General features: G+C 41.2%; 1 protein-coding gene across 2 annotated transcripts; it reads right to left on the bottom strand.

Annotated features, from left to right (window-relative positions):
• Window positions 1-1,154: 1,154 nt before the first annotated feature.
• ly6pge (lymphocyte antigen 6 family member pge) lies at window positions 1,155-13,498 on the bottom strand. Of its 2 annotated transcripts, none has more exons than XM_014158016.2 (3): window positions 13,270-13,498; window positions 3,846-3,974; window positions 1,155-1,756 (listed from the first exon to the last, which is right to left on the bottom strand). In XM_014158016.2, the coding sequence occupies exons 1-3, from the start codon at window positions 13,328-13,330 to the stop codon at window positions 1,566-1,568; spliced, it is 381 nt and encodes a 126-aa protein (XP_014013491.2). In that variant the 5' UTR covers window positions 13,331-13,498; the 3' UTR covers window positions 1,155-1,565. The 2 variants fall into 2 exon arrangements, with proteins under 2 accessions (XP_014013491.2, XP_014013492.2); XM_014158017.2 differs by having other exon boundaries at window positions 3,858-3,974.
• Between the last annotated feature and the right edge of the window lie 7,194 nt (window positions 13,499-20,692).

The raw sequence follows: 20,692 nt of genomic DNA, 5'->3' as shown, positions 1-20,692 counted from the left end.
ATATTTAGTTCTGCACACTTCTCCCTCCCTCCCTCCCTCCCTCCCTTCCCCACTTGAAGCACACTAACAGTGGCTAACTGTAAAAAAAACATAATGCAAAGGCAGCAGCTGCAAATCCGTGGTGCCCAGCAAAACCTCAGCGCCTCCATTTTAAAACTGCTTCAGCTAGTCTAGTAGCCTGAAACTAGATATGTTTGAGTTGCCTTACTAGTCTTTCTAGAAAGACAGGTTGCCTCCCACAAAGTACCAATGCTCCCAGCTTACACTTCTGTACATATACAATGTCAGCTTGGCATAGAAGAAAGGACAGAGTTGGATATCCAGCTTTCTTATGTCACTGACTTATCCGCTTGTTGCCCTAGCGTAAACAGCACAATTCCCACCCACAACTCCGCCAACCCAAACTCTTGATTTGTTGGGAGAGATGTCTCTCTGAATAGGACTCTCTGGAACAACCAATAGAATCTGCCCTAGGTCTGGGATTTCCAAAACGAATGTCTTGCCAACTTGTGACAATGGCCATGGGATTTGGCAAGACAGCACAAACAGATCTTGGACCAGGTTAAGTTCCTTCAATCCCATACTTCCAAAATACATTCAGACCTGATAAATAGTGAAATGGACTGTGATTGGCTAGAACACCTGAACGTCCAGCCAATCATCTTAGAAGTACCCGATTAGAACCAGTCCAGATCTTTAGATTACATAGTTGGCCATACTTAGATTGGGAGTGGCGGGTACAGTAGGTATGGGTAGTTAGTTGGCATGACTGGGTTTAGGTTAGGTTGGTTTGGTTTGGGTTTGTTCTGGGTTGGGTTGGTTTGGGTTTGTTGTAGGTTAGGTTGGTTTGGGTTGTGTTTGTTCTGGGTTGGGTTGGTTTGGGTTTGTTGTAGGTTAGGTTGGTTTGGGTTGTGTTTGTTCTGGGTTGGGTTTGTTCTGGGTTGTGTTTGTTCTGGGTCAGGGTTGTTCTGGGATGGGTTTGTTCTGGGTTGGGTTTGTTCTGGGTTTGTTCTGGGTTGGGTTTGTTCTCGGTTAGGGTTTGTTCAGGGTTGGGTTTGTTCTGGGTTGGGTTTGTTCTGGGTTGTGTTTGTTCTGGGTCAGGGTTGTTCTGGGATGGGTTTGTTCTGGATTGGGTTTGTTCTGGGTTTGTTCTGGGTTGGGTTTGTTCTCGGTTAGGGTTTGTTCAGGGTTGGGTTTGTTCTGGGTTGGGTTTGTTCTGGGTTGGGTTTGTTCTGGGTTGGATATATAGTGATATCAAAGGTTATTTTAGTGTGTGTTACTTTAGATACTTTAGATAGAGTTAGATGGCGTAGTCGGCCATAGCAAGACATTTACATTTTTTTACATTTAAGTCATTTAGCAGACGCTCTTATCCAGAGCGACTTACGAATTGGTGGATTCACCTTATGATATCCAGTGGAACAACCACTTTACAATAGTGGGGATGGTAGCTGAGGCTTGGAGAGTTGGGGTTAAAGTCGGGTAGAGTAGGGTAAGGAAGGAAGGTAGGTGGTGTAGTTGGCATTGCTGTTGGTTTGTGTTGGGTTATGGTTACATGTTTAGTTTTAGATCCAGTGGAGGAGCAGGGGAAGGAGGAGCAACAGGTAGCTGAGACTTCCTTCCAGCTTGGATACATTTCCTGTCACGTTGCAGTCATCAGAGAAACAGCAGTGAACTCTGACCCCTGGTGACCGGTAACCCTGACTGTTGGCCTGGCTACAGAAAGACTTGTAGGAGCAGGACTTCATCACTCCGCCTGAGAGAGAGAGAATGAGACAGAGTGAAAGAGAGATAGAGACAGAAAGAGAGAGAGAGAGAAAAAGAGAGAGAGAAAAAGAAAGAGAGAGAGAGAGAATGAGAAAGAGATACAGAGAGAGAAACAAAGAGAGAAAGAAAGAGATAGAGAGAAACAAAGAAAGAGAGAGAGAAACAGAAAGAGATAGAGACAGAAAGAGAAAGAGATACACAGAGAAAGAGAAACAGAGAAAGAGAAGGAGAAATATTTACAGTGAAAAAAGAGAGAGAGAGAAAGTATGAATGGAGAGGGAGCAGGGGCGAGAGAATGCAGAGGGAGAAGAGAGAGAAACATTGAAATGCCTTTGTTAATACACAAGGTAACATTTAACATAATGCCTGTAGGTATTTGTATTTGTATTTATTAGGGATCCCCATTAGCTGCTGCCCAGAAGTGATTTTTTTTTTTTTTAAATCGGAAAAGTGGTTGCTATGAAGCCTCTAAATAAGATCTGGTGCAACCAATTACCTTCAGAAGTCACATAATTAGTTAAAAAAACGTCCACCTGTGTGCAATCTAAGTGTCACATGATCTGTCACATGATCTCAGTATATATACACACCTGTTCTGAAAGGCCCCAGAGTCTGCAACACAACTAAGCAAGGGGCACCACCAAGCAAGCGGCACCATGAAGACCAAGGAGCTCTCCAAACAGGTCAGGGACAAAGTTGTGGAGAAGTACAGATCAGGGTTGGGTTATAAAAAAATATCATAAACTTTGAACATCCCACGGAGCACCATTAAATCCATCATTAAAACATGGAAAGAATATGGCACCACAGCTAACCTGCCAGGAGAGGGCCGCCCACCAAAACTCACAGACCAGGCAAGGAGGGCATTAATCAGAGAGGCAACAAAGAGACCAAAGATAACCCTGATGGAGCTGCAAAGCTCCACAGTGGAGATTGGAGTATCTGTCCATAGGACCACTTTAAGCCGTACACTCCACAGAGCTGGGCTTTACAGAAGAGTGGCCAGAGAAAAGCCATTGCTTAAAGAAAAAAATAAGCAATAGTTATGCGCGCTCAAGTTCAGTTTTTTGTCTTATTTCTTGTTTGTTTCACAGTAAAAAAGATGTTGCATCTTCAAAGTGGTAGGCATGTTGTGTAAATCAAATGATACAACCCCCCCAAAAAAATCTATGTTAATTCCAGGTTGTAAGGTAACAAAATAGGAAAAATGCCAAGGGGGGTGAATACTTTCTCAAGCAACTGTATGGACAGATCTGGGACCAGACCAGAGACACACAGATCTGGGACCAGACCAGAGACACACAGATCTGGGACCAGACCAGAGACACACATATCTGGGACCAGACCAGAGAGACACACAGATCTGGGACCAGACCAGAGACATATATATCTGGGACCTGACCAGAGACACACAGATCTGGGACCAGACCAGAGACACACAGATCTGTGACCAGAGCAGACACAAACTGATCTGAGACCAGACCAGAGACAAACAGATCTGGACCAAGTTTGATTTCATCATTTCTGAACTAGGTTTGCAAAATTCATAAAACTTTCCCCAAATTCCCAAGTTTTCCAGAGATCCAGTTTCTCGTACAGGATTTCCTGCTCATTCTTTCCTGATTCCAGGAATCCTTCAACCTGGATTTCTGAGGAAACTGGTAATTTCGGGACAGATACCAAAATGTTGCAACGACATCAACAAACATATAATCATCCTAATTAAGACCCTGAATGTAAGTCTCTGTTATCTCCTCATGTCCCCGCTGGGACTCCCCCCAACTCCCTGCTGGGTCTGGGCTGGGGGTCCAGACAGAACAGTCTGTCATGTCCTCAGACACACTCAAGACACAAGCATGTGCACAACCACACACACACACAACCACACACAACCACACACACACACACACACACACACACACACACGCACACGCACACGCACACGCACACGCATACACACACGCACACACACACGCACACACACACACGCAGGATATGAACCCATTACATTTGACCCATGTAAACTACAAAACGGGTCAAGGTTTGCAGGGTACCAGAGTTGTAGATTACACACTCACTGTTTAACTCACTTCCATGTCCTCGTACTACAGCGCAGGCGTCAGAGTAGCTTGGACAGGTTTTTGAGCCTTGGCGATTGCAGTCTTCATCACTAGAACCCATGCAGGTATAGCATTGTAGGGCTTCACCTGGAGAAAGAGACGAAGACAGAGAACATTAGAAGATGAAGAGAGAAGAAGAGAATGAAAGCATTAGGAAGAGGCAGGGAGAGAGAGACGCGAGAGAGAGATATATGAGAGAGAGAGAGAAAGAGAGAGAGCGAGAGAGAGATGATAGAGAGAGACAGAGAGAATGAGAGAGAATGAGAGAGAGAGAATAAGAGAGAGAGAGAGAATAAGAGAGAGAGAGAATAAGAGAGAGAGAGATAGATAGAGAGGGAGATGAGAGAGACATGAGAGAGAGAGATGAGAGTGAGAGCGAGAGAGAGAGAATAAGAGAGAGAGAGGGAGATGGGAGAGACATGAGAAAGAGAGATGAGAGAGAGAGAGAGAGAGAGAGAGAGAGAGGGAGATGAGAGAGACATGAGAGAGAGATGAGAGTGAGAGAGAGAGAGAGAGAGCACTACACGATTAACAGTGGATTCAACACTGATCTGAGGAGACACGTTTACAGTACTGTTGTTAAAAACACTGACATAAAACTAAATGCTCACAGTATTAAAAACACTCTTGACCCAAACTGCTACAGACCTATATCTATCCTACCCTGCCTTTCTAAGGTCTTCAAAAGCCAAGTCAACAAACAGATTACCAACCATTTCGAATACCACCGCACCTTCTCCGCTATGCAATCTGGTTTCAGAGCTGGTCATGGGTGCACCTCAGCCACGCTCAAGGTCCTAAACGATATCGTAACCGTCATCGATAAGAAACAATACTGTGCAGCCATATTCATTGACCTGGCCAAGACTTTCGACTCTGTCAATCACCACATCCTCATCGGCAGACTCAATAACCTTGGTTTCTCAAATGATTGCCTCGCCTGGTTCACCAACTACTTCTCTGATAGAGTTCAATGTGTCAAATCGGAGGGCCTGTTGTCCGGACCTCTGGCAGTCTCTATGGGGGTGCCACAGAGTTCAATTCTTAGGCCAACTCTTTTCTCTGTATATATGAATGATGTCGCTCTTGCTGCTGGTGAGTCTCTGATCCACCTCTACGCAGACGACACCATTCTGTATACTTCTGGCCCTTCTTTGGACACTGTGTTAACTACCCTCCAGACAAGCTTCAATGCTATACAACTCTCCTTCCGTGGCCTCCAACTGCTCTTAAATACAAGTAAAACTAAATGCATGTTCTTCAACTGATCGAAGCCTGCGCCTGCCCGCCCGTCCAGCATCACTACTCTGGACGGTTCTGACTTAGAATATGTGGACAACTACAAATACCTAGGTGTCTGGTTAGATTGTAAACTCTCCTTCCAGACTCACATCAAACATCTCCAATCCAAAGTTAAATCTAGAATTGGCTTCCTATTTCGCAACAAAGCATCCTTCACTCATGCTGCCAAACATACCCTCGTAAAACTGATCATCCTACCGATCCTCGACTTCGGCGATGTCATTTACAAAATAGCCTCCAACACTCTACTCAATAAACTGGATGCAGTCTATCACAGTGCCATCCGTTTTGTCACCAAAGCTCCATATACTACCCACCACTGCGACCTGTACGCTCTCGTTGGCTGGCCCTCGATTCATACTCGTCGCCAAACCCACTGGCTCCAGGTCATCTACAAGACCCTGCTAGGTAAAGTTCCCCCTTATCTCAGCTCGCTGGTCACCATAGCAGCACCCACCTGTAGCACGCTCTCCAGCAGGTATATCTCTCTGGTCACCCCCAAAGCCAATTCCTCCTTTGGCCGTCTCTCCTTCCAGTTCTCTGCTGCCAATGACTGGAGCGAACTACAAAAATCTCTGAAACTGGAAACACTTACCCCCCTCACTAGCTTTAAGCACCAGCTGTCAGAGCAGCTCACAGATCACTGCACCTGTACATAGCCCATCTATAATTTTGCCCGAACAACTCCCTCTTCCCCTACTGTATTTATTTATTTATTTATTTTGCTCCTTTGCACCCCATTATTTCTATTTCTACTTTGCACTTTCTTCCACTGCAAATCTACCATTCCAGTGATTTACTTGCTATATTGTATTTACTTTGCCACCATGGCCTTTTTTGCCTTTACCTCCCTTATCTCACCTCATTTGCTCACATTATATATAGACTTATTTTTCTACTGTATTATTGACTGTATGTTTGTTTTATTCCATCCTGTGTTGTTGTATATGTCGAACTGCTTTGCTTTATCTTGGCCAGGTCTCAATTGAAAATGAGAACTTGTTCTCAACTTGTCTACCTGGTTAAATAAAGGTGAAATAAAATAAATAAAATACAAATGATATACAGTACATTCACTTCTCATAATCATCTACAATGAGTTATAATACATGCACCAAGCATAGAGAACACAAAGACAACATAGGCGCCAGCATAGACAACCCAATACAGAAGGCTTTACATGCAGCCATACACTCCGTTCTAATAAGGCCATCACATCCATCCCACCAAATAAAATGTATTTACAAAACATCGGTTTACAAAGCAGCATTCAACCTGACCATGACATCACCAAGTCATCACAAATATGTTATAATGACATCACTGCAACTCGTTTTGACTGCTGGGACGTTATCTAAGCAGCGTGCAGGTACAGTCAACAGCCAGGGATGACTAAACCAGGTCAGAGTGAGGCATCTAACAGTTATCTGAAGACAACAACACAAATATGTTGTTCACTGGACCACCCCTGTTACAGACAGTACAGTAGAGACTGGACCACCCCTGTTACAGACAGTACAGTAGAGACTGGACCACCCCTGTTACAGACAGTACCGTAGAGACTGGACCACCCCTGTTACAGACAGTACAGTACAGACTGGACCACCTCTGTTACAGACAGTACAGTACAGACTGGACCATTCCTGTTACAGACAGTACAGTAGAGACTGGACCACCCCTGTTACAGACAGTACAGTACAGACTGGACCACCTCTGTTACAGACAGTACAGTACAGACTGGACCATTCCTGTTACAGACAGTACAGAACAGACTGGACCACCCCTGTTACAGACAGTACAGTAGAGACTGGACCACCCCTGTTACAGACAGTACAGTACAGACTGGACCACCTCTGTTACAGACAGTAAAGTACAGACTGGATCACTCCCTGTTACAGACAGTACAGTAGAGACTGGACCACCCCTGTTGCAGACAGTACAGTAGAGACTGGACCACCCCTGTTACAGACAGTACAGTAGAGACTAGACCACCCCTGTTACAGACAGTACAGTAGAGACTGGACCACCTCTGTTACAGACAGTAAAGTACAGACTGGATCACTCCCTGTTACAGATAGTACAGTAGAGACTGGACCACCCCTGTTTCAGACAGTACAGTAGAGACTGGACCACCCCTGTTACAGACAGTACAGTAGAGGCTGGACCACCCCTGTTACAGACAGTACAGTAGAGACTGGACCACCCCTGTTACAGACAGTACAGTAGAGACTGGACCACCCCTGTAACAGATAGTACAGTAGAGACTGGACCACCCCTGTTACAGACAGTACAGTAGAGACTGGACCACCCCTGTTACAGACAGTACAGTAGAGACTGGACCACCCCTGTTTCAGACAGTACAGTAGAGACTGGACCACCTCTGTTACAGACAGTACAGTAGAGACTGGACCACCTCTGTTACAGACAGTAAAGTACAGACTGGATCACTCCCTGTTACAGACAGTACAGTAGAGACTGGATCACTCCCTGTTACAGACAGTACAGTAGAGACTGGACCACCCCTGTTACAGACAGTACAGACTGGATCACCCCTGTTACAGACAGTACAGACTAGACCCCCCCTGTTACAGACAGTAGAGACTGGATCACTCCTGTACAGTAGAGACTGGTCCATTCCTGTTACAGACAGTAGAGTAGAGGATGGACCATTCCTGTCACAGACAGTAAAAACTGGACCATTCCTGTTACAGACAGTAAAAACTGGACCATTCCTGTTACAGACAGTAAAGACTGGACCGCCCCTGTTACAGACAGTGCAGACTGTACCACCCCTGTTTCAGACAGTACAGACTGGATCACCCCTGTTACAGACAGTAAAGACTGGATCATTCCTGTTACAGACAGTACAGACTGTACCATCCCTGTTACAGACAGCACAGACTGGATCACCCCTGTTACAGACTGTAAAGACTGGACCATTCCTGTTACAGACAGTACAGACTGGACCACCCCTGTTACAGACAGTACAGTAGAGACTGGATCACCCCTGTTGCAGATAGTACAGACTGTAACACCCCTGTTACAGACAGTACCGTAAAGACTGGACCACCCCTGTTAGACAGTACAAACATGATCACACCTATTACAGACAGTACAGTAGAGACTGGATCACCCCTGTTACAGACAGTACAGTAAAGACTGGACCACCCCTGTTAGACAGTACAAACATGATCACACCTATTACAGACAGTACAGTAGAGACTGGATCACCCCTGTTACAGACAGTAAAGACTGGACCACCCCTGTTACAGACAGTACAGTACAGACTAGATCATCCCTGTTACAGACAGTACAGATTGGACCACCCCTGTTACAGACAGTACAGTAAAGACTGGACCACCCCTCTTACAGACAGTAAAGACTGAACCACTCCTGTTACAGAGAGTACAGTAAAGACTGGATCATTCGTGTTACAGCCTGTACAGTAGAGACTGGACCACCTCTGTTACAGACAGTAGAGACTGGACCACCCTTGTTACAGACAGTACAGTACTGACTGGATCACTCCTGCTACAGACAGTACAGTAGAGACTGGACCATCCCTGTTACAGACAGTAAAGACTGTACCACCCCTGTTACAGACAGTACAGTACAGACTGGACCACCCCTGTTACAGACAGTAAAGACTGTACCACCCCTGTTACAGACAGTAAAGACTGGGACACCACGGTTATAGACAGTACAGATTGGACCACCCCTGTTACAGACAGAACAGACTGGACCACCCCTGTTACAGACAGTACAATACAGACTGGACCACCCCTGTTACAGACAGTAAAGACTGAACCACCTCTGTTACAGACTGTACAGACTGGACCACCCCTGTTACAGACTACAGTAAAGACATAACACCATGTCAGCTGTCCAACCAGCAGAGGAGTAAACACCCTGTTTAAATTGATGATACATGTTGTGACGTGTTCATTCTGACAGTCTGGCGTAACATGTTACTGTCAGAAAGGTGATATCATTGTTGTATTTCTGTTGTTTCAGAGATTTTCTTCAAAGTAAACTTCAATCTTAACTCTGTTTCCTTTCGTTCTTTTAAACAAAACAACACCAGATGTCAAGAATGTAACTAGCTAGCCAATGTAGCTTACCAGGTCAGTGAGGCCTTACGTATCACACACCACCCAGGCACGTGTGGCCTCAGTGCCTTGTTTCTCGGAGTAGACTACAGGAGTTCCACCTATAGTTACTGAACCCCAGACCAGTAGTCAGCCTGGCAGCGTCACGTCTGCTCCCGCTCCTCTGGACCCCAACAAATCAGCCAGGCCAGACAATCTGGACCCTCTCTTTCTAAAATGATCTGCCGAAATTGTTGCAACCCCTATTACTAGCCTGTTCAACCTCTCTTTCGTGTCGTCTGAGATTCCCAAAGATTGGAAAGCAGCTGCGGTCATCCCCCTCTTCAAAGGGGGGGACACTCTTGACCCAAACTGCTACAGACCTATATCTATCCTACCCTGCCTCTCGAAAGTCTTCGATAGCCAAGTCAACAAACAGATTACCGACCATTTCGAATCCCACCGCACCTTCTCCACTATGCAATCTGGTTTCAGAGCTGGTCACGGGTGCACCTCAGCCACGCTCAAGGTCCTAAACGATATCTTAACCACCATCGATAAGAAACAATACTGTGCAGCCGTATTCATTGACCTGGCCAAGGCTTTCAACTCTGTCAACCACCACATCCTCATCGGCAGACTCAACAGCCTTGGTTTCTCAAATGATTGCCTCGCCTGGTTCACCAACTACTTCTTTGATAGAGTTCAGTGTGTCAAATCGGAGGGCCTGTTGTCCGGGCCTCTGGCAGTCTCTATGGGGGTGCCACAGGGTTCAATTCTTTGGCCGACTTTTTCTCTGTATACATCAATGATGTCACTCTTACTGCTGGTGAGTCTCTGATCCACCTCTATGCAGACTACACCATTCTGTATACTTCTGGCCCTTCTTTGGACACTGTGTTAACTACCCTCCAGACGAGCTTCAATGCCATACAACTCTCCTTCCGTGGCCTCCAACTGCTCTTAAATACAAGTAAAACTAAATGCATGCTCTTCAACCGATCGCTGCCTGCACCTGCCCGCCCATCCAGCATCACTACTCTGGACGGTTCTGACTTAGAATATGTGGACAACTACAAATACCTAGGTGTCTGGTTAGACTGTAAACTCTCCTTCCAGACTCACATCAAACATCTCCAATCCAAAGTTAAATCTAGAATTGGCTTCCTATTTCGCAACAAAGCATCTTTCACTCATGCTGCCAAACATACCCTCGTAAAACTGACCATCCTACTGATCCTCGACAATGTCATTTACAAAATAGCCTCCAACACTCTACTCAACAAATTGGATGCAGTCTATCACAGTGCCATCCGTTTTGTCACCAAAGCCCCATATACTACCCACCACTGCGATCTGTACGCTCTCGTTGGCTGGCCCCGATTCATACTCGTCGCCAATCCCACTGGCTCCAGGTCATCTACAAGACCCTGCTAGGTACAATTCCCCCTTATCTCCACTCGCTGGTCACCATAGCAGCACCCACCTGTAGCACGCTCTCCAGCAGTTATATCTCTCTGGTCACCCCCAAAGCCAATTCCTCCTTTGGCTGCCTCTCCTTCCAGTTCTCTGCTGCCAATGACTGGAACGAACAACCAAAATCTCTAAAACCGGAAACACTTATCTCCCTCACTAGCTTTAAGCACCAGCTGTCAGAGCAGCTCACAGATTACTGCACCTGTACATAGCCCATCTATAATTTAGCTCGAACAACTCCCTCTTCCCTTACTGTATTGATTTATTTATATTTGCTCCTTTCCACCCCATTATTTCTATTTCTACTTTGCACTTTCTTCCACTGCAAATCTACCATTCCAGTGTTTTACTTGTATTTACTTCGCCACCATGGCCTTTTTTGCCTTTACCTCCCTTATCTCACCTCATTTGCTCACATTGTATATAGACTTATTTTTCTACTATATTATTGACTGTATGTTTGTTTAACTCCATGTGTAACTCTGTGTTGTTGTATGTGTCAAACTGCTTGCCTTATCTTGTCCAGGTCGCAAATGTAAATGAGAACTTGTTCTCAACTTGCCTACCTGGTTAAATAAAGGTGAAAGAAAATAAATTTCATAAATAAATAAAGTTGGCTTGATGTCCTTTGGGTGGTGGACCATTCGTGATAAACACGGGAAACTGTTGAGCATGAAAAACCCAGCAGCGTTGCAGTTCTTATCTCACTCAAACTGATGTGACTGGCACCTACCACCATACTCCGTTCAAAGGCACTTAAATCTTTTGCCTTATCCATTCACCCTCTGAATGACAAACATACACAATCCATGTCTCAATTGTCTCAAGGCTTAAAAATCCTTCTTTAACCTGTCTCCTTCCCATCATCTACACTGATTGAAGTGGATTTAACAGGTGACATCAATAGGGGATCATAGCTTTCAACTGGATTCACCTGGTCAGTCTATGTCATGGAAAGAGCAGGTGTTCCTAATGTTTTGTACACTCAGTCTCTGTTTCTTACCTTGTATACATAACAGCCATTGAACAGAACAAAGATTCAACCTAAAACAATGGTACAGTGTTTGTCATGGTCATGGAAAACTGCATGCTTTCAGAGGATTAAAGAAACTAAAACCTACACATACACATTCGAATCCCAATTAATCCATTACCTCAATCCCAATTAATCCATTAACGAGGTGCTAGAAGAGTATGAAGATGAATTAAAAGAGTTTGATTGAAAAGGACAACAGTGGTGGAATAGATCAAGCTGGAAAGTAATAAAAGGCAAGAGAACAAGTCAGAAGCAAGAGTTTCTGGAAGTTGGAAGAGGTTATGCAAGAGAGAGGGCCAGGAGCGAGAGGGGGAGATACAGTCTGGAAGAAGAAGAAGAAGAAGAGGGAGAAGAAAGAAGAAGAAACAGAAGACAGAAGAGAAAGCAAGGGAACAATACAATTCAGAAAAGAGGAAGAGGAAGCAAGGGAACAATAAGGTTGAGAAAGGAGATAGAGGAAGCAAGGGAACAATAAGATTGAGACAGGAGGAAGAGGAAGCAAGGGAACAATACAATTCAGAAAAGAGGAAAAGGAAGCAAGGGTACAATAAGATTCAGAAAAGAGGAAGAGGAAGCAAGGGAACAATAAGGTTGAGAAAGGAGATAGAGGAAGCAAGGGAACAATACAATTCAGAAAAGAGGAAGAGGAAGAGGAAGCAAGGGAACAATAAGGTTGAGAAAGGAGATAGAGGAAGCAAGGGTACAATAAGATTGAGACAGGAGGAAGAGGAAGCAAGGGAACAATAAGATTGAGAAAGGAGATAGAGGAAGCAAGGGAACAATAAGATTCAGAAAAGAGGAAGAGGAAGCAAGGGAACAATAAGGTTGAGAAAGGAGATAGAGGAAGCAAGGGAACAATAAGATTGAGAAAGGAGATAGAGGAAGCAAGGGAACAATAAGGTTGAGAAAGGAGATAGAGGAAGCAAGGGAACAATAAGATTGAGAAAGGAGATAGAGGAAGCAAGGGAACAATAAGATTGAGAAAGGAGATAGAGGAAGCAAGGGAACAATAAGATTGAGAAAGGAGATAGAGGAAGCAAGGGAACAATAAGATTGAGACAGGAGGAAGAGGAAGCAAGGGAACAATAAGGTTGAGAAAGGAGATAGAGGAAGCAAGGGAACAATAAGATTGAGAAAGGAGATAGAGGAAGCAAGGGAACAATAAGATTGAGACAGGAGGAAGAGGAAGCAAGGGAACAATAAGGTTGAGAAAGGAGATAGAGGAAGCAAGGGAACAATAAGATTGAGAAAGGAGGAAGAGGAATAAAGAAACAATATGGTTGAGAAAGAGGAAGAGTGAAATGTCATGAATAATAAGGATGGATTAAGAATGAAAAAGAAAAGCTGGATGGATAGAAGATAAAAAAGCAAAAGAAGAGGGGAAAGTGGAGACAAGAGAGGTATAGAGATCAAGATTGAATACATTATCCCAAAATGTCCAGTATTGAAGCCAGAACCAGAGAACCAAGATAGTCCTTACCGTAGTTAATGAGAAAGAGTAGGGAGACGAGGAGTAGAATACCGCTCTGGAAAACTCTCATGTTGTTGGTGATGATGGTGGTCCTTCCTTCGTGGTCTCCTTCCCTGGAGCGATGTGATCACACAATGAATATACGTAGTTTTTTTAACTTGCTGGTTGTTCCCTGGAGTGATGTGATCACACAATGAAAAGCAGGTTGTTTGCTTCGTGGTCCTTCCCTGGAGCGATGAGATCACACAATGAAAAGCAGGTTGTTTGCTGCTAAACCCCTCTGATCTTAATCCTGTCTTCTTCTGCTAGCAAGGAGCTAATACCTCATCCTGCCTGCACGGACCAGGAGATTAACGATTACTGGTTAGAGGTTAGCTTCTCCACTGGAGGCCTATGGCTCTGGTAGCAGCTAGGTTAGCTTCTCCACTGGAGGCCTATGGCTCTGGTAGCAGCTAGGTTAGCTTCTCTACTGGAGGCCTAGGCTCTGGTAGCGTCTAGGTTAGCTTCTCCACTAGAGGCCTATGGCTCTGGTAGCGACTAGGTTGACTTCTCCACTGGAGGCCTATGGCTCAGGTAACGAGCCATAGAATCTGCCTCCATGTCCCACACTCTTACAAAAAAGGGTTCCAAAGGGGTTATTTGGCTGTCCCCATGGGAGAACCCTTTTTGGTTCCAAGTAACACCCTTTTGGGTTCCATGTAGAACCCTTTTGGGTTCCATGTAGAAGCCTCTTGTGGAAAGGGTTCTACATGGAACCCAAAATGGTTCTACTTGGAACCAAAAGGGTTCTACCTGGAACCTAAAAGTGTTCTCTTATGGGGACAGCCAAAGAATCCTTTTTAGGTTCTAGATAACACCTTTTTTTCTAAGAGTGAATTTCTCAGAATTATCTACTGCAGGTAGATTTTTCTGGATTGTTTTCAATATCTGTATTTTTGCATGTACATTGATTGATTAATTAATCTTATGCTATATAAAGATAAATAACATACATTTTTCTAAACCAATCAAATCATTTAGTTTCCGTTACTGGTTGCTCCAGTTTAAATGGTTTAGGTAGTCTCCTTTATCAATTTCCATTATCCTGACAGTCATTCAGAATGGATTCCTATGGGATTCCAGTAGAAATTACACATCACTTTGCAAGCCAGGATAACGTGACTTGCAGGCCTGATTTGTCCTGTAAACCAGGAGTTTCCTAACTGAGTTAGTATCAAACTAGGCCATCAAAGTAAGGCCTTATGATATACGTAATGTATATTTTTCAAAGAGTTTAATTTTATTAAATAACATTCGCCTAGGAACTTCCAACCTGAGTTAAATGGAACGTAATTTCCTTTTTATGTACTTTACTCTCTATACGTATTCTGAACTTGAACTTAATCATGAGAATAACATGCTATTCACCAGCTATTCATTCGGGGTAGAGATCAAAGAGGTGAAGGTGTGGCGGGTGGTTGTCCGCAGATACGCTTTATTCTGACCTTGACTTAATTCCCTCATAATTCTAACGCCTTTTATGCGCCAAACCAATAATAATGTCGAGCGAACCTGCCGTTTCCAAGAGGAAAAAGCCTGTACTTTCTTTTTTTCAGATAGAAATAACATAATTCTCCATGCACTGCCATTTCTACATGGATAAGAGTTATTGATAAGAGCTATTGATAAGAGCTAGGTAAATGAGAAATCTGTTTGGATAAGGGGATTGTAAATAGACATGGCAATTGTTTTAGAAGTTTTTTTCTTCTTATAATCCCTGGAGACAAATGTGAAACCAGCCATATGGATGCAAACTAAAAATCATATCAACATGACAGAATTTCTATTGTGTACCCTAATAATTGGTGTGGAGGAAAGCTACAGGCTTCTGTAGGACTGAGCCTGCCTAGTTGATGTATGTGATTTAAAATACCCGCGCTTTTCTCCATTTTTATTTTAAAATGTGTATCTTGTTAAAAACCTCTTGGGGCTAGGTGGGACGCTAGCGTGCCACCCGTGGTGCACTCCATCAACAGCAGGTGCATTTCAAGAGCGGCAAATTTGAATCCAAATAAATGTCAAAATTCAAATTTTTCAAAAATACAACTATGTTACACCATTTGAAAGATAAACATCTCCTTAATCTAACCACGTTTTACGATTTCAAAAAGGTTTTACGGCGAAAGCATAAATTTAGAGTATGTTAGGACAGTACATTTACAAGAGTTGTGTGTAATGTTTTGTCAAGTCAAAGACAGGGTCACCAAAACCATAAAACCAGCTAAAATGATGCACTAACCTTTTACAATCTCCATCAGATGACACTCCTAGGACATTATGTTAGACAATGCATGCATTTTTAGTTCTATCAAGTTGATATTTATATACAAAAACAGCGTTTTACTATGGCATTGATGTTGAGGAAATCGTTTCCCTCCAATAACCGGCAGTCAAGTCAGCGTCACAAATTAAATAATTAAAATTAGAAAACATTGGTAAAATATTATATTGTCATTTAAAGAATTATAGATTTACATCTTTTGAACGCAATCAACTTGCCAGATTTAAAAATAACCTTACTGGGAAATCACACTTTGCAATAATCTGAGCACTGTGCCCAGAAAAATACGCGTTGCGATACAGACTAGACGTCATGTTGGGGAGATCTAAAATCGAAAATACTATGTAAATAATCCATTACCTTTGATTCTCTTCATCAGATGTCACTTCCAGGTATCACAGGTCCATAACGAATGTAGTTTTGTTCAAAAAAGCTCATCATTTATGTCCAAAAATCTCCGTCTCGTTAGCACATGATGTAAGCCAGCCGGACTTCACGTCATGAACGAGGGGAAAAAATATATTTCCGTTCGTTCAAACATGTCAAACGTTGTATAGCATAAATCATTAGGGCCTTTTTAACCAGAACATGAATAATATTCAAGGTGGACGAATGCATAGTCTTTTATAACGTATTGGAACGAGGGTACCCAACATGAAGTAGCGCGCCAGGTGTCTAATGGGACATCACCGTTCCATGGCTCTTGTTCGGTCAGATCTCCCTCCAGAAGACTCAAAACACTTTGTAAAGGCTGGTGACATCTAGTGGAAGCAATAGGAAGTGCCAAAATATTCCTAAACCCCTGTGTTTTTCAATGGGATAGGTTTAAAGTCAATACAACACATCAGGTATCCACTTCCTGTCAGAAAATGTCTCAGGGTTTTGCCTGCCAAATGAGTTCTGTTATACTCACAGACACCATTCAAACAGTTTTGGAAACTTTAGAGTGTTTTCTATCCATATATAATAAGTATATGCATATTCTAGTTACTGGGTAGGATTAGTAACCAGATTAAATCGGGTACATTTTTTTTATCCAGACGTGCAAATGCTGCCCCCTAGACCCAACAGGTTAAATACTAGCCACTATGGAGAGCCACTGTCAGAAATACCCACATACATTTATAACTGTCAGTTTGTTAGTTTCCTTCAGTTTGTAGCCTACATTTATAACTGTTACTGTAGTTTCCTTCAGTTTGTATCCTACATTTATAACTGTAGTGTTATTTTCCTTCAGTTTGTAACCTACATTTATAACTGTTACTGTAGTTTCCTTCAGTTTGTAACCAACATTTATAACTGTTACTGTAGTTTCCTTCAGTTTGTAACCTACATTTATAACTGTAGTGTTATTTTCCTTCAGTTTGTAACCTACATTTATAACTGTTACTGTAGTTTCCTTCAGTTTGTATTCTACATTTATAACTGTTACTGTAGAGTTAGTTTCCTTCAGTTTGTAACCTACATTTATAACTGTTACTGTAGTTTCCTTCAGTTTGTAGCCTACATTTATAACTGTTACTGTAGAGTTAGTTTCCTTCAGTTTGTAACCTACATTTATAACTGTTACTGTAGTTTCCTTCAGTTTGTATCCTACATTTATAACTGTTACTGTAGTTTCCTTCAGTTTGTAACCTACATTTATAACTGTTACTGTAGTTTCCTTCAGTTTGTATCCTACATTTATAACTGTAGTGTTAGTTTCCTTCAGTTTGTAACCTACATTTATAACTGTTACTGTAGTTTCCTTCAGTTTGTATCCTACATTTATAACTGTAGTGTTAGTTTCCTTCAGTTTGTAGCCTACATTTATAACTGTTACTGTAGTTTCCTTCAGTTTGTAGCCTACATTTATAACTGTTACTGTAGAGTTAGTTTCCTTCAGTTTGTAACCTACATTTATAACTGTTACTGTAGTTTCCTTCAGTTTGTATCCTACAGTTATAACTGTAGTGTTAGTTTCATTCAGTTTGTAGCCTATATTTATAACTGTAGTGTTAGTTTCCTTCCGTTTGTATCCTACATTTATAACTGTAGTGTTAGTTTCCTTCAGTTTGTAGCCTACATTTATAACTGTTACTGTAGTTTCCTTCAGTTTGTAGCCTACATTTATAACTGTTACTGTAGAGTTAGTTTCCTTCAGTTTGTATCCTACATTTATAACTGTAGTGTTAGTTTCCTTCAGTTTGTATCCTACATTTATAACTGTAGTGTTATTTTCCTTCAGTTTGTAACCTACATTTATAACTGTTACTGTAGTTTCCTTCAGTTTGTAACCTACATTTATAACTGTTACTGTAGTTTCCTTCAGTTTGTATCCTACATTTATAACTGTAGTGTTATTTTCCTTCAGTTTGTAACCTACATTTATAACTGTTACTGTAGTTTCCTTCAGTTTGTAACCTACATTTATAACTGTTACTGTAGTTTCCTTCAGTTTGTAACCTACATTTATAACTGTTACTGTAGTTTCCTTCAGTTTGTAACCTACATTTATAACTGTAGTGTTATTTTCCTTCAGTTTGAAACCTACATTTATAACTGTAGTGTTAGTTTCCTTCAGTTTGTATCCTACATTTATAACTGTAGTGTTAGTTTCCTTCAGTTTGTAACCTACATTTATAACTGTAGTGTTAGTTTCCTTCAGTTTGTAGCCTATATTTATAACTGTAGAGTTAGTTTCCTTCAGTTTGTAACCTACATTTATAACTGTAGTGTTAGTTTCCTTCAGTTTGTAGCCTATATTTATAACTGTAGTGTTAGTTTCCTTCAGTTTGTAGCCTACATTTACAACTGTTACTGTAGTGTTAGTTTCCTTCAGTTTGTGACCTTCATTTATAACTGTAGTGTTAGTTTCCTTCAGTTTGTGACCTTCATTTATAACTGTAGTGTTAGTTTCCTTCAGTTTGTAGCCTATATTTATAACTGTAGAGTTAGTTTCCTTCAGTTTGTAACCTACATTTATAACTGTTACTGTAGTTTCCTTCAGTTTGTATCCTACATTTATAACTGTTACTGTAGAGTTAGTTTCCTTCAGTTTGTATCCTACATTTATAACTGTTACTGTAGAGTTAGTTTCCTTCAGTTTGTAACCTACATTTATAACTGTTACTGTAGTTTCCTTCAGTTTGTATCCTACATTTATAACTGTTACTGTAGTTTCCTTCAGTTTGTATCCTACATTTATAACTGTTACTGTAGTTTCCTTCAGTTTGTATCCTACATTTATAACTGTTACTGTAGTTTCCTTCAGTTTGTATCCTACATTTATAACTGTTACTGTAGAGTTAGTTTCCTTCAGTTTGTAACCTACATTTATAACTGTAACTGTAGTTTCCTTCAGTTTGTATCCTACATTTATAACTGTTACTGTAGTTTCCTTCAGTTTGTATCCTACATTTATAACTGTAGTGTTAGTTTCCTTCAGTTTGTAACCTACATTTATAACTGTTACTGTAGTTTCCTTCAGTTTGTATCCTACATTTATAACTGTTACTGTAGAGTTAGTTTCCTTCAGTTTGTAACCTACATTTATAACTGTTACTGTAGTTTCCTTCAGTTTGTATCCTACATTTATAACTGTTACTGTAGTTTCCTTCAGTTTGTAACCTACATTTATAACTGTTGCTGTAGTTTCCTTCAGTTTGTATCCTACATTTATAACTGTTACTGTAGTTTCCTTCAGTTTGTAACCTACATTTATAACTGTTACTGTAGTTTCCTTCAGTTTGTATCTTACATTTATAACTGTTACTGTAGTTTCCTTCAGTTTGTATCCTACATTTATAACTGTTACTGTAGAGTTAGTTTCCTTCAGTTTGTAACCTACATTTATAACTGTAACTGTAGTTTCCTTCAGTTTGTATCCTACATTTATAACTGTTACTGTAGTTTCCTTCAGTTTGTATCCTACATTTATAACTGTAGTGTTAGTTTCCTTCAGTTTGTAACCTACATTTATAACTGTTACTGTAGTTTCCTTCAGTTTGTATCCTACATTTATAACTGTAGTGTTAGTTTCCTTCAGTTTGTAACCTACATTTATAACTGTTACTGTAGTTTCCTTCAGTTTGTATCCTACATTTATAACTGTAGTGTTAGTTTCCTTCAGTTTGTAACCTACATTTATAACTGTTACTGTAGTTTCCTTCAGTTTGTATCCTACATTTATAACTGTAGTGTTAGTTTCCTTCAGTTTGTAACCTACATTTATAACTGTTACTGTAGTTTCCTTCAGTTTGTAGCCTACATTTATAACTGTTACTGTAGAGTTAGTTTCCTTCAGTTTGTAACCTACATTTATAACTGTTACTGTAGTTTCCTTCAGTTTTTTATCCTACATTTATAACTGTAGTGTTAGTTTCATTCAGTTTGTAGCCTACATTTATAACTGTTACTGTAGTTTCCTTCAGTTTGTAGCCTACATTTATAACTGTTACTGTAGTTTCCTTCAGTTTGTATCCTACATTTATAACTGTAGTGTTAGTTTCCTTCAGTTTGTAACCTACATTTATAACTGTTACTGTAGTTTCCTTCAGTTTGTAGCCTACATTTATAACTGTTACTGTAGAGTTAGTTTCCTTCAGTTTGTAACCTACATTTATAACTGTTACTGTATTTTCCTTCAGTTTGTATCCTACATTTATAACTGTAGTGTTAGTTTCATTCAGTTTGTAGCCTATATTTATAACTGTAGTGTTAGTTTCCTTCCGTTTGTATCCTACATTTATAACTGTAGTGTTAGTTTCCTTCAGTTTGTAGCCTACATTTATAACTGTTACTGTAGTTTCCTTCAGTTTGTAGCCTACATTTATAACTGTTACTGTAGTTTCCTTCAGTTTGTAGCCTACATTTATAACTGTTACTGTAGAGTTAGTTTCCTTCAGTTTGTAACCTACATTTATAACTGTTACTGTAGTTTCCTTCAGTTTGTATCCTACATTTATAACTGTAGTGTTAGTTTCATTCAGTTTGTAGCCTATATTTATAACTGTAGTGTTAGTTTCCTTCCGTTTGTATCCTACATTTATAACTGTAGTGTTAGTTTCCTTCAGTTTGTAGCCTACATTTATAACTGTTACTGTAGTGTTAGTTTCCTTCAGTTTGTAACCT

This window comes from Salmo salar, chromosome ssa19 (assembly GCF_905237065.1).
Source record: "Salmo salar chromosome ssa19, Ssal_v3.1, whole genome shotgun sequence".
NCBI lineage: Eukaryota > Metazoa > Chordata > Actinopteri > Salmoniformes > Salmonidae > Salmo > Salmo salar.
This window is presented reverse-complemented; position numbering and strand designations above follow the sequence as displayed.

Excerpts from the sequence above, each read along its gene's own strand:
- ly6pge (XM_014158016.2), bottom strand. The coding sequence starts at position 13,330 with ATGAGAGTTTTCCAGAGCGGTATTCTACTCCTCGTCTCCCTACTCTTT. Across the intron at positions 3,975-13,269 it reads ACTCTTTCTCATTAACTACG|GTGAAGCCCTACAATGCTAT; the intron begins GTAAGGACTATC and ends CTCTTTCTCCAG. Across the intron at positions 1,757-3,845 it reads ACATGGAAGTGAGTTAAACA|GCGGAGTGATGAAGTCCTGC; the intron begins GTGAGTGTGTAA and ends TCTCTCTCTCAG.